This window comes from Pseudorasbora parva, chromosome 13 (genome assembly GCF_024679245.1).
Source record: "Pseudorasbora parva isolate DD20220531a chromosome 13, ASM2467924v1, whole genome shotgun sequence".
Lineage (NCBI taxonomy): Eukaryota > Metazoa > Chordata > Actinopteri > Cypriniformes > Gobionidae > Pseudorasbora > Pseudorasbora parva.
The window spans coordinates 1,100,737-1,113,955 of NC_090184.1; the positions used below are offsets into that span (position 1 = coordinate 1,100,737).

The 13,219-nt window shown below is 40.6% G+C and overlaps 1 protein-coding gene across 1 annotated transcript in view; it reads right to left on the minus strand.

Moving 5' to 3' along the window:
- Positions 1–1,097: 1,097 nt before the first annotated feature.
- The window catches only part of LOC137037991 (ERC protein 2), a 47,838-nt gene continuing 35,716 nt past the window's right edge, over positions 1,098–13,219 (minus strand). The window contains exons 11-14 of the mRNA XM_067412424.1: positions 11,757–11,904; positions 8,503–8,622; positions 1,782–1,836; positions 1,098–1,184 (exon numbers count right to left, since the gene is read on the minus strand). Coding sequence (XP_067268525.1) covers positions 1,810–1,836; positions 8,503–8,622; positions 11,757–11,904 — 295 coding nt within the window. The 3' untranslated portion in view covers positions 1,098–1,184; positions 1,782–1,809. The remainder of the gene's footprint in view (positions 1,185–1,781; positions 1,837–8,502; positions 8,623–11,756; positions 11,905–13,219) is intronic.

Here is a 13,219-nt window from a genome sequence, read left to right on the forward strand (position 1 = left end):
AGCTGAATGTTCAGGATGGTTCCTCCAGTCTTCAGTGATCATGATCATCAGAAATCATTCTCAGATGAGGATTCATTAGGAGTGCTGGACACAGCTCTGATCACTGATATATCTGAGGAAGAAAAGGCTCAGAAGAACGGCATTTATTCAGAATAAAAACATATCTACAAATAATATAAATCTTCTTTACTATCAGTTTAACACATCCTTGATGAATAAAATTATTGATTTATTTCAAAAAAAAGAAAGAAAAAAAATGACTGACCCCAGATGACTGACCTGTAGAGTATATTACTGATACAAAAGAGTTAACAAAACATTTGCTTCTTTTCTTTCTTTTTAGTTTTTATTCATCAAAGTATTATAAAAGTATCTCATGTTATGAGCATATATTAGTGATCAGAGCTGTGTCCAGCACTCCTAATGAATCCTCATCTGAGAATGATGTCTGATGATCATGATCATGAAGACTGGAGGAACCATCCTGAACATTCAGCTCTGAGCACACAAACACATCAGCATTAAAAGGAGAATACACTTGTTACAATTGTTTTTCTGCATTTGTGATCACATAAATGCAGGCTTGATGAGCAGAAGTAAACAGTAATGTGTCCAAGCGTTTGGCCTGTCCTGTAATGTTTTGAGATGCTTCACCACAGTGCTCCTGAAGGCACACCAACACTGTGGATGTCTGTCTTATGTGGTCTTGAAGACCAACATGCTGACGAGCTGATGGGCAATAAGGTCAGCCGCAAAAATAACTTTTCATCTGTCATTTCTGACGGCGTGTCTGTAGGAAATCCTGAGGTAGTTTTTAAGACGAATGCACTGAGCAGATCAGTCCCTAACTGCACATACACCACAAGACTAGATGACGGAGACGGCCCTCTCCTCCTCTTCAGGAGCCTTCCTTCTTCCTACAGTCCTCGAAGGCTTTGATGCACTCCGCTCCGTCCTTCATCATGAACGGTCAAGTGTGGGACTGCTTCAAAATGACTTCCAAAGTCTCGGATGAGCCGTGCAATTGAGGAACCTCCAGTTTCATCTCACACGGCATTGGTGAGATTGGAGACAGGATTGGAGACCTTTCCACACCCCTTGAATGCGTTGCTCAATCTCTCCTCCGGGTCCTTTCGGTCCAGTGTCTCTGCTCCATACTCCACCTGGGATGCCGCAGCTTTTAACTGGGAATAGAAAAGGGCTTTAGTTTATTGGAATCCGCCACAGGCTCCGTCAGGTGCAGTGCTAGAAGAGTGAGAGGAACTAAAAGAGTCTTGCTTTGGTACAGTCGAAGCCTTCCATACTCTCGAGCATTATTTAGAATAACGTGTGTGTGTGTGTGTGTGTGTGTGTGTGTGTGTGTGTGTGTGTGTGTGTGTGTGTGTGTGTGTGTATAATGCCATGGGTATGACACAGGTATTACAGGAGAGGGTGAAATATGAGGACATTACCCATGTCCCCACTTTTCAAAAGGCTTATAAATCACACAGGAGGAGTTTTTATGAGAAAGTAAAAATGCAGAATGTTTCCTGAGATGGGTAGGTTTAGGGGCAGTGTGTGTGTGTGCGTGTGTGTGTGTGTGGCATTCACAGAGCGAGCCTTTCACTGATGATTACAGCTAAATGGGAAGATACACCCATAACTCACGCGAATCGTCACGGGTGTAGGAATAAGGTAAATATGCTGCATGTAATATTTAGTTAATATCGTTGATGCTCACTTGTGGTTATGGAGATCTAAGCTATCTAAAACTATGAGAGAAAAACATCTGCATCACTTACCCCTCAGGGATGACCGATTTCTGCTTCGTCAAGCCCATATTCCGTCCTCATCATCCTAAAACAAACACACATCCTGTTACTATAAAACCAAACAGTACACACACACACACACACACACACATTTCACACGTTCCCATCTGTAAGCTTCCGATAACACATCGAGTACGGTAAGTAACAGTTAAACCGATACATTTACATTTACATTTAATCATTTAGCAGACGCTTTTATCCAAAGCGACTTACAAAAAAGGGGAGAGTAATAGAAGCAACGGAACAGACAAGGCCAACAACCTGTAAGAGCTGTAAGAAATCTCAAGTAATTAGCACAATACACAATTTTTTTTTTTTTTTTTTTTTTTTTTTTTTAAAAGACAGACATCTACAACAAAAACTCACGTCCGCACAGTGCCGAACACTTGATTTTGATAGCTAAGATAGCTACAACCCATTAGGACTAAGGCTGTTGCCCCAGCTGTTGTCGTTAATGCAGATTCAGTGGCCCAATGGGTTGGTTTTGTATTCTAGCTAAACGCGCAGCAATAGCCATCTACAACAAAAACTCACGTACGCAATATACGGAACACTGGATTCTGATAGTTATGATTACTATGTAACATACCCGCCTGAAGGCGCAAATCCGGATGAGAGACGTAGATATGATCCCGGAGTGTACGCTTTTGGTCGTGGCTGTGGTGATCAGTAAGTGCTATTCTGTATTGGTCAAGTGCAAATGGAAAAGATGTGTCTTAAGATGTTTTTTAAGAATGGCTACAGACTCGGCAGCACGAATTGAGATCGGCAGGTCATTCCACCAGGTAGGAACGGTCCAGGAAAATGTCCGTGAGAGCGATTTCATGCCTCTTTGGGATGGAACCACGAGGCGCCGCTCGTTCGCAGAACGCAAGCTTCTGGAGGGTGTGTAAGTCTGAGCAAGTGAATTTAGGTATATTGGTGCCGAGCCAGAGGTTGTTTTGTAGGCGATAACTAGTGCCTTGAATTTGATGCGAGCAGCCATTGGCAACCAGTGCAGTTTGATGAAGAGAGGCGTAACATGCGCTCTCTTCGGCTCATTAAAGACCACTCTCGCCGCTGCATTCTGGATCAGCTGCAAGGGTTTGATAGTGCATGCTGGAAGCCCAGCCAGAAGAGCATTACAATAATCCAGTCTGGAGAGAACAAGAGCTTGAACCAGGAGTTGTGCAGCCTGTTCTGATAGGAAGGGTCTAATCTTTCTAATGTTGTATAAAGCAAATCTGCAGGACCGGGCTGTTGCAGTAATGTGGTCAATGAAGTTTAACTGGTCATCAATCACAACTCCAAGGTTTCTTGCTGTCCTTGATGGAGTTATGGTCGATGAACCAAGCTGAATGGAGAAATTTTGATGAAGTGCTGGGTTGGTTGAGAAAACAAGTAATTCTGTCTTTGCAAGATTGAGTTTAAGATGATGCTCTTTCATCCAGTCAGAAATGTCTGTCAGACAGGCAGCGATACGAACACTGACTGTAGGATCATCTGGTTGAAATGAGAAGTAGAGTTGAGTGTCATCCGCATAGCAGTGATAGGAGAAGCCGTGTTTCTGAATGACAGAGCCTAATGATGACATGTAGATGGAGAAGAGAAGTGGTCCAAGGACTGAGCCCTGGGGAACCCCAGTAGCTAGATTATAAGACTTAGACACTTCACCTCTCCATGACACCCTGTAGGACCTACCAGAGAGGTAAGACCTGAACCACTGGAGAGCAGATCCTGAGATCCCCGTCCTCTTAAGTGTTGACAGGAGGATCTGGTGGTTAACTGTGTCAAAAGCAGCAGACAGATCCAGCAGAATGAGCACTGAGGATTTGGAAGCTGCTTTTGCCAGTCTCAGTGCCTCAGTTACCGAGAGCAAGGCCGTCTCAGTCGAATGACCGCTTTTGAAGCCGGATTGGTTGTTGTCTAGGAGGTTGTCCCTTTCAAGAAACTTAGAGAGTTGATTGAACACAACTCGCTCAAGGGTCTTTGCAATGAAAGGCAGAAGGGATACCGGTCGGTAGTTTTCTAAAAGTGCTGGATTCAGAGAGGGTTTCTTAAGCAGTGGGGTTACCCGAGCCTGCTTAAATGCTGTGGGAAAGGTTCCCGTGTGAAGAGAAGTGTTGACAATGTGAGTGAGTGCAGGAGTGATTGAAGAAGAAATAGCCTGAAGGAGGTGAGTGGGAATAGGATCAAGTGGACAGGTAGTAGGGTGATTGGAAAGGATGAGTTTAGAAATATCTGCCTCGGAGAGTGGAGAGAAGGATGGAAGCGTGTTCGTGTTAGTTGTTGAGATGTGCGTGTCAGTTAGTGATGAGGAGAACTGTTTGCTAATGAGAGCTGTTTTGTTGGTGAAAAATGATGCAAAGTCATCAGCTGTAAGAGTTGATGAAGGAGGGGGAGGAGGTGGACAAAGGAGAGAGGAGAATGTTTTAAAGAGTTGGCGAGAGTCAGAGCAATTGTTGATTTTGTTGTGGTAGTATGTTGTTTTAGCAGTGGAGACATTTGTAGAGAAAGAAGAGAGAAGAGACTGATAAAAGGCAAGGTCAGTATTGTTTTTAGATTTATGCCATTTCCTCTCTGCCGCCCTGAGTCCAGAGCGATGTTCACGGAGAACTTCAGACAGCCAGGGGGCAGATGGGGTGGGGCGGGCTGGTCTGGATGAAAGGGGGCAAAAACTGTCTAAGGAGGATGTTAGAGTGGAGCAAAGAGTGTCAGTAGCATTGTTAGTGTCCAGTGCTGAGAACTGAGCAGGTGGAGGGAGTGAAGATGAAACCATAGTGGATAGGCGAGAGGGAGAGAGTGAGCGTAGATTACGCCGAAAGGTAATCTGTGTAGGAGTATGTTTTGTATCTGGAGTCAGTATGAGGTTAAGAGTGATGAGAAAGTGGTCTGAGGTGTGTAATGGAGTAACTAAAGTGTTGTCTGTGGAGCAGTTGCGTGTGTAGACCAGGTCTAATTGGTTACCTGATCTGTGAGTAGCCGTAGTAGATACTAACTTAAGGTCAAATGAAGTCAGTAGAGTGCTGAAGTCTGCAGCTAGGTGTTTATCAAGATGGATGTTGAAGTCGCCAAGCAGAATCAGTGGAGTGCCATCCTCAGGGAAGCTAGAAAGTAACACATCCAACTCCTCCACAAAGTTACCGAGGTGACCTGGAGGACGATAGACCACTACCACATGGATTTTAACAGGGTGAGTAATAGTGATTGAGTGCGATTCAAATGAATTGGCCGATAGAGACGGTAATGGATCAAATTTGCAATCATTTGAGATAAGCAAACCAGTACCCCCACCCCTCCCAATAGGCCGAGGAGTGTGTGAAAAAGTATAATTGCTTGAGAGGGCTGCAGGAGTGGCAGTGTCCTCTGGTTTGATCCAGGTCTCAGTTAGGGCCATGAGGCTAAGCTGAGAATGAGTCCCAATAGATGAAATAAAGTCTGCTTTGTTTACAGCCGACTGGCAATTCCAGAGACCAATTGGAATAAAGAGTAAAGTAGCAGAGGATGTTAGGATATAGCGCAAATTATTAGGATTACGGCGTCTCGTGCGTACGGAGCGTGATTTACGAGTGCTAGTAGTTATAGTTGAGATTTGAAAGCACATGGTGAAAAGGCCAGATAGGAATTAGAGCCGAACACAAATAATGAAAAGGAAGATGATACTCAAGTGCCTTGCCGGGGTCCTTGCTCGGGAGGAGTTGCACAGGGAAGAGTTGAAGTCTTTACACTCGTCGGTCTTCACACAAGGAGGGCTTCACACTGCCGCTTCCGCTGCCGCGGACTATCACGCTATTTATACTCACTTGAGTATCGTTATTGAAAGCAGCTGGGAACGCCCCCAACAAACTCGCTTCCAATGTGGCAATGACCAAACAAATGCTAACTCAACAAATGCTAACTCCCACACACACCCAGAGAATATACCAAAACTAATAATACACACCTCAGCACTACACAGACACACTTATCCAACAACAAATGAACAAACAATCAAATGAGAAAAGTTACAAACACTTACAGAGTAGTTGTCTATCAGTCAATTGAATTGCTTCTCTCTAGCAAACCCCTCTCAACAATCATCGATAATATTGTGGGTGTAAGACTGAAAAAACTAGTATATGCCGAAATGTCTGAATGAAGAACAAGGAATCTCTGAGAAAATAAAGGAAATTAACATCTGAACTGTCCGTCACACACCACTGGAGACGCAAGTCTCACCTCACTATCAGCTAATCTACATCTTTCCCTTTTGACCCACTCTCCCCCAATTCCTTCCCACTTTCATGCTGAGATCACTGAAAATACACACAAAATCTCTATATTACAATGGCAATCCACACGATACAGTATTATATGTGTTTGATATCGTTTGAAATGTCTCAGTGCGACTGGTACAAATATCTCAACTCCACAGAAGTTAACCAAAAGATAATCAATGTTTTAAGAGTTTAAAGATATCTTGTCTTAGTTTGGTGGGTGTGGCTTTCAGCCGTTTGGCCTTTACATCAATACAAGTCTTGATCAATGCAAATTCCCATTGTGCACTCGTGTTTACATTTGAAAGAGTTTGTGCATTTGTTTCTGGGTATTTAAGGAAATGTTGCAAAGAGCTCAGGGCTTGACACTTTAAACCGGTCAGCCCGTAATGTTGGATGTCTCAAGATAGCCAGCATTATGTAGTTTTCAGAAGTCAGGTATACATTTCATTCTTTACTTCAGAGTATTTGATGTTATATATGGATTACCTTTGAATTGACTATGTAATTGGCTTTATACATTTACCTGACTGTAAAATAAATTGTTACACTTTGATGGATTCTGACTTGCTCTGGAATTATTCAGGTTGGGTATAATTTCAACAAAGGGTTAAACGGAATAATTAAATGTGTAGTTAAACTATTAAAAATGAATGACCAAATAACCAATTGGCATTCTAACCCAAATTCTAAATTATAATTAAATGGAGTCAGATAACGAGGAATTGGAATAAATCCCCTTTGCCCCGCTGAAAAGACGAACACGCAGCGACCTTCACCCGCTGATCGTTAGCCTCCATTGGGACGATTTGGGCGGCCTTACAGTGGGCAATAAAACAGAATTGGAATTATAATTAATATAACAACGTGTGCAAAACAGTAACAAATGGCGGAAAAGTCGCGTTTATCTTTTATGTATCTGTCTGAAATGTCGTTGCCATAACGCGTTGGTATGGGTGGTGTGTGTTTTACTTGACTGTTTATTGTGAACACTGCGTCCTCTCTCTCTATTTTTATTTTTGTTGTAATTATTATGCTCATTGTAAAAGTAAAATACAATAAGTTTGTGTCTGTAATCGCGAACCAGATGGGTCATTCAATGAACGCCTGTGGCTCGACGGCAGGAAAAACAATCCAAAGAGTCACGATTTTTAAACCTTTTTCATCATTAATCAAAGCTATTATTATAAATGTAGGCTGTCAATAAGGAGGAAAGAGGGGCAGTGTCTCTTAAAAAAAAAACAGAAAGAGGCAATACATAATATTACAAAAATAAATCAACGTAAATGTAGATATAAAACATTATAAAAACGCATGTTTTGTTATACTTCTTAATGTAAAGTAACACTGTTCAACAGCGACACCCGCAGGTGAACTTACAGCGGGTTTCCTGAGCCCATAAAACTAACACACCTGCCAAAGTCACGCTATGATTGGATGCTGGAGAACATAGCGTGGCATTGGGGACGTAATGACGTGCCATAATCGATCTATGTTCTATCACATGTAAAACGGGAACATGAATGGAGTACTCTAAAAGCAACTCATGTAACCACCGTAATCAGAATATTGTCTTATTTAGAATAAGGTCAATAATTAGATTATTGCTGTCCATGTAAACGTAGTCACTGAAAGCTCATTTTCTCAGATATCAAACTCAAATCTAGAACACAAACACACATTTAAAAGGCCCTGCTCATATTGGCACAAAAGGGTGTGGTCCGCTTTTAAGCTGGCGGTTATTTAGAAAAGCAGAAATAATCCGGTACACTAAGCACTACTTCCCTATATAATATACATGATCAGGCATAACATTATGACCACTGAGAGGTGAAGTGAGTAACACTGATGATCTCTCCATCACGGCTCCTGTTAGTGGGTGGGATATATTAGGCAGCAAGTGAACATTTAGTCCTCAGAGTTGATGTGTGTGAAGCAGGAGAAATGGGCAAGCGTAAGGATTTGAGCGAGTTTGGCCAGATTGTGACGGCTAGACGACTGGGTCAGAGCATCTCCAAAACTGCAGCTCTTGTGGGCTGTTCCCGGTCTGCAGTGGTCAGTATCTATCAAAAGTGCTCCAAGGAAGGACCAGTGGAGAACCGGCCACAGGGTCATGGGCGGCCAAGGCTCATTGATGACCGTGGGGAGCGAAGGCTGGCCCGTGGGGTCCGATCAAACAGACGAGCTGGTTTTTGTAATAAAAATATCCATATTTAACATGTTATAAGTAAAATAACTAGCTTCCGGCAGACCACCTTCCATATTTTACTTATGACGAAAATATGATGTCTCTCGCAGTTTAAAATGCTTACACTATGTCCGACGTCATCGTCACACCAGTTACGCTTTCCTACATAAGCAAAAGGGGGTCCAACACAATACTAGGTCATAATATTATGCCTGATTGGTGTATATGCACAACACACACAGAGAAGGTTTGAGTGAGTGTGTTTGACCTGCTCCGGCGGGGGCGAGGTCAGTTCCCGCTGCTGTCCGTGAGGAGAATGATGGGAATACTGAGGGTGAATGTGTCCATCGTCATAATGTTCTGCCATGTGCTTCATCCTGCTGTGAGCCTGATGGACAGAATACAAATATTGCTCACACTTTATATTAGGCGTCCTGAACTATGTAATCAGATTACTTTTTCAAGTAGTAAAGTAACACATTACTTTTAAAATTTACAGCAAAAAAGTTACTTTTTCAAATAAGTAATGCGAGTTACTTGTTTCCCATTTATTGACTGACAGCTCTCGTCTGCCAATGTTGGAGGAAAACATCATAAGTGCAGAGGCATTGTGCGTAAACGTGATGGATGTTGTGGCTCTAGACGTACTAATATCACTTCCACACACACACAAAAAAATCTCTTTCTCAAAATAATAAAATCAAATGCTAAATCAGAACCTCTAATAATTAAATATGTTAAATAAAACAAATATGTGTATGCATTTAATCTCGCTTTATTAACCAATGTTGACCTTTGACGAGTCAGTTAAACCATAAGCAAACATTTATTAATTGTTATTTTTTTAAATTGGTGAAGTAAGTGTTAAACTTTCTTCTCCTGCGTCCTATTCCTTCATTTTTCAGAACAGCGGCACAGCTGAGGTTTGTTTGAGCGGCGCCCTCTACTGGACACGCGTGCATTTGCATTCCCTTTAGCCTGAGGCTTATTGTTTGAGTTTTGGTGTAAAAGGGTCTTTACATTTGCCCAAAAATAGAACAATTATGTTATAAAATAATAAAAACAAGCACAGCCCAGGTGAGAAAAAGTAACAAAAAAGTAACGTAGCGCATTACTTTTCTTAAAAAGTAACTAAGTACCGCAGTTAGTTACTTTTTAAGGGTGTAATGTACGGTGGCCCAGTAGTGCACAACACAACGAAATTTAAAACGCATACTAAAGTTCACAACTAAATCAAAAAACCCACAACAAAACGGAAATGCTCCCGACCACTAGGGGGCTCTCGGAGTGAGGTCTATAGTCTATAGATTCGCCAGTCTCACAAAGATATAAACACTCTGAGCAGTTTTAAGTGTGTAATCATACTATTGACATGAAATATCAATTTAAAATCACCTACATGAATTATAGCTGCATATTTATACTCGTAAGCGCTTTTACCCGCTATCATGGCGCTTGATGCCCAAGGGAACCTCTGCCAATTCCACAAGTAGTTGAAACATATCATATTATAATTTTTAGTTTTGTTTAAATGTTCAGTTTTCAATGTTGTTCATTACTGAGTCAGATTTGTTACAATACAACCAAGCTGTGGCATTTTAACATGTCTGTTTTTAAATGTTAAAAGTAATTTTAATTCATACAAATTATACGTTTTTATCACTTGGTGCAATTGGCAGACGTTCCCTTGGGCATCAAGCACCGTGGTCTATATCTATATATTCACTATTAACTCCGCCTTCTGCCTCAATAAACTCCTACTTTACTGCTTATTAATAGTTAGTAAGGTAGTTTTTGTAGCGTTTAAGTTTAGGTATTGGGTCGGATTAAGGGATGTAGAATAAGCTCATGCAGAATAAGGCATTAATATGAGCTTTAGAAGTGCTCATAAACAGACAATATCCTAGTAATATGCAGGATCATAAGACACTAGTTAATAGTTAATAACTGAACCCTAAAATAAAGTGCTACCGAAAATGTTTATAATTCTGTAAAAAAATAATAATAATAATAATAATTAATCAGTTATACAAGGTATATTTGTTAAATGAAAACCATGAAGGGAATATAATTACATTTAAATCAGGCTTCTCGTGTAATTTGGCGAATGGCCTGTTTAAGCCCCGCCCACTTCTGGATTTATCCAAACACAAAAAAACGACAGAACACTTTTACAACAATTATGTGTGTCGGCACACCGGTTCCCATCTGTGTGTCTTCTTCTGACTCATGAGCAGCGTTGAACAGATAATGGCTACTTCCCTGAAATTCCTTCTCTTGTTCCCAAATGTTTACAAGTCATCCGTCTGGCCTAGAGACAACATTCCCCCAAACTCCCTCAGACCCTGACTCACAGACAGCCTGCCTCTCTAATAGCTTGGTACATTATGTTAGTTAGCGTTAATGCTGGTTACGGGCAGTGGTTATTACTAAAGCTTTATTGCATTATTATGGATTAATATAATGAGGCGCTGTAATAATGACTAGAGTGAAACGCACTGAATCCCAGATGGAAAGGGCTCTCAAACACACTGTCCTAAACAGGTTTGTCCTGCACATATTGAAAAGTTATTTGACTTGTGCTCCTGAATTAAACATTTAACATGGACAAGAGGTTAAGAAACAGAGACTGTGACAAATCCCACAGGGAAAACAATCACAAGGAATAATACATGTTCACTATTAGTTTTATTGAATATATTTATATATTTATTAATATATTTATTTATAGTGTTGTGAGTGTAAGAGTCATTTAAAGGTGTGTTTGCATGCGATTTGACTTGTGTAACTTTAGTTAGTGTGTAATGTCGCTGCGTGAGCATAAACAGTCTCTGCAAAGTTACAGCGCTGAAAGTTCAACGCAAACGGAGATATTGTCTTTTAAAGTCACGGCAGTTTATTGCCTACAAAAATGGCCGCTTTGGACTACAACGAGCTTCTTCCTGGGTTGTTGACATCATAAACCCTCGCTACACTGTAAAAAAAAGGCAAATTTTGAACTTTTTAAGTACAATCGACTTGGATGTTTAAGTTATTTCAACTTAAATTATGTTAAACTGACTTTAAGAAATGAGTTACATCTTGTATAACTAATAAAAACCAAGTTTAACATTTCTTAACTTATTTTGATGAGTTAAAACAATGTAAAAACATACGTTGTCATAACTTATTGAACATAATTGTATTACAGTGTAGTCTCTGCAGATGTGACTTCTGCCCGTAATGGGAAGGGGCGTGGCCTTAACCTGTGCTTCAGCCAATAAAAATACAGGAAACTACATTTGGCCATCTGACCAATCTAAGACCATTGTGTTTTTCAGAGGGAGGGGCTTCAGAGAAGCAGGAAGCGAACGAGCCGCTCAAAGCACAGACAGCGGTGTGGAATAAAGACGGCCAAACCCAGACTCGTCCATGGGATTGTCAGACTGAAGCGTGATTGGTCGCTCAGAGAACACGTCTCCAGTGGTATATAGTGTGTATAGTATTTGCTACATTGAAAGCAATACATTTTAATGAACTGACCTGCTGTTTTTGGTGATTCACGAACCTCTCCTTCTCTCTCCTCAAGGTCATCACGTCTTCAGAGTTCGACATGTTTCTGACGGGAGAAATTTCTAGCAGACTAATGCAGCCATCTTTTTCACTGACGGCAGCCAGCAGAGCCTGTTGTCTGGTGGGAAGGTAAGGGAGGAGGTTACGACCTACGGTAAGTCATTACTTAAATAGAACCAGACACAAACATAAAATACAGTAAACACACACACACACACACACACACAATCTAGTACACGGCAGGAGGGCGTAGTGAGCCATCGAGCGTTTCGGTGATAACTCACAATCCCTTGCTCTCTTCCTGTGATCTGAAGAATTTAGGCCATATATGGTGCACAACTTTACCCTAAAGGTCCCGCATGGAATCTTCACAAACCGCTGCCTAATTACTAGACCCCTCTAAACCAGTCCCTCTCTCCTGCACACACACACACTATTGTTTGACGCAACCACAACGACTGTAAAAACCATGAAGGCAATTTTTGTCTGTGAATGCAGGTCTTAATCTTAGGAACACATATTCACTTTAACTATGACTTTATCATCAATAAACAATAAACAGGTAGTTGTTACGTTTCGGTATTTGGTAGTGATGTAGAATATGGTCCTGCAGAGAAAAAAAATGCTCTTCTTACTCAGTATATTTGTCTTGTTTCTAGTCCAAATATCTAAACATTCTTACAACAAGAAGTATTTACTAGACAAGCAAAAGCCCCGAAACACTAAACGAACACTCAGAGAAACTCGACTCAAATACACACACAACTAACATTAATGCATGTCAACTAAACTCAAAGCACACAAAAAAATCTCCAACTCATTATTAGTTAGCCCTTTGGGTTTGAAGAAAGCGCCGGCACATTCACTTGGATTTTCCTTATAACAGCGGAAATAACTTAAAATACTCAATATTACACTGCAACACATGCTCTTCTTACTCAGTATTTTTGTCTTGTTTCTAGTCAACATTTCTAAAAATTCTTACATTAAGAAACATTTACTAGACAAGTAAAAAATATCTGTCTTGTTTTGGGGAAAAATAACTCAAAATGAAGAGAGTTTTTGCTTAAAATAAGATAAATAATCTGCCAATGGGGTGAGAAAAATAATCTTGTTTTCTGTTTGAATTAAGATTATTTTTCTCACCCCATTGGCAGATTATTTTGCCTGTTTTAAGCAAAAACTCACTTCATTTAGATTATTTTCCCCAGAAAACAAGCAAAAATATCTCATGTTGTTTTACTGATCTAGTAAATGCATCTTGATTTTAGAATTTTTAGATATTTGGACTGGAAACAAGACAAAATACAAAATAAGAAGAGCATTTTGTGCAGTGTGGGTTTAGTTCATTTATTAGACCAGGTTATTTTTTTTTGTTTTATTTTTTTGTGATATCTGGCCTCCATTAGCGTGAGCGGTAATGAGGAGAAGTG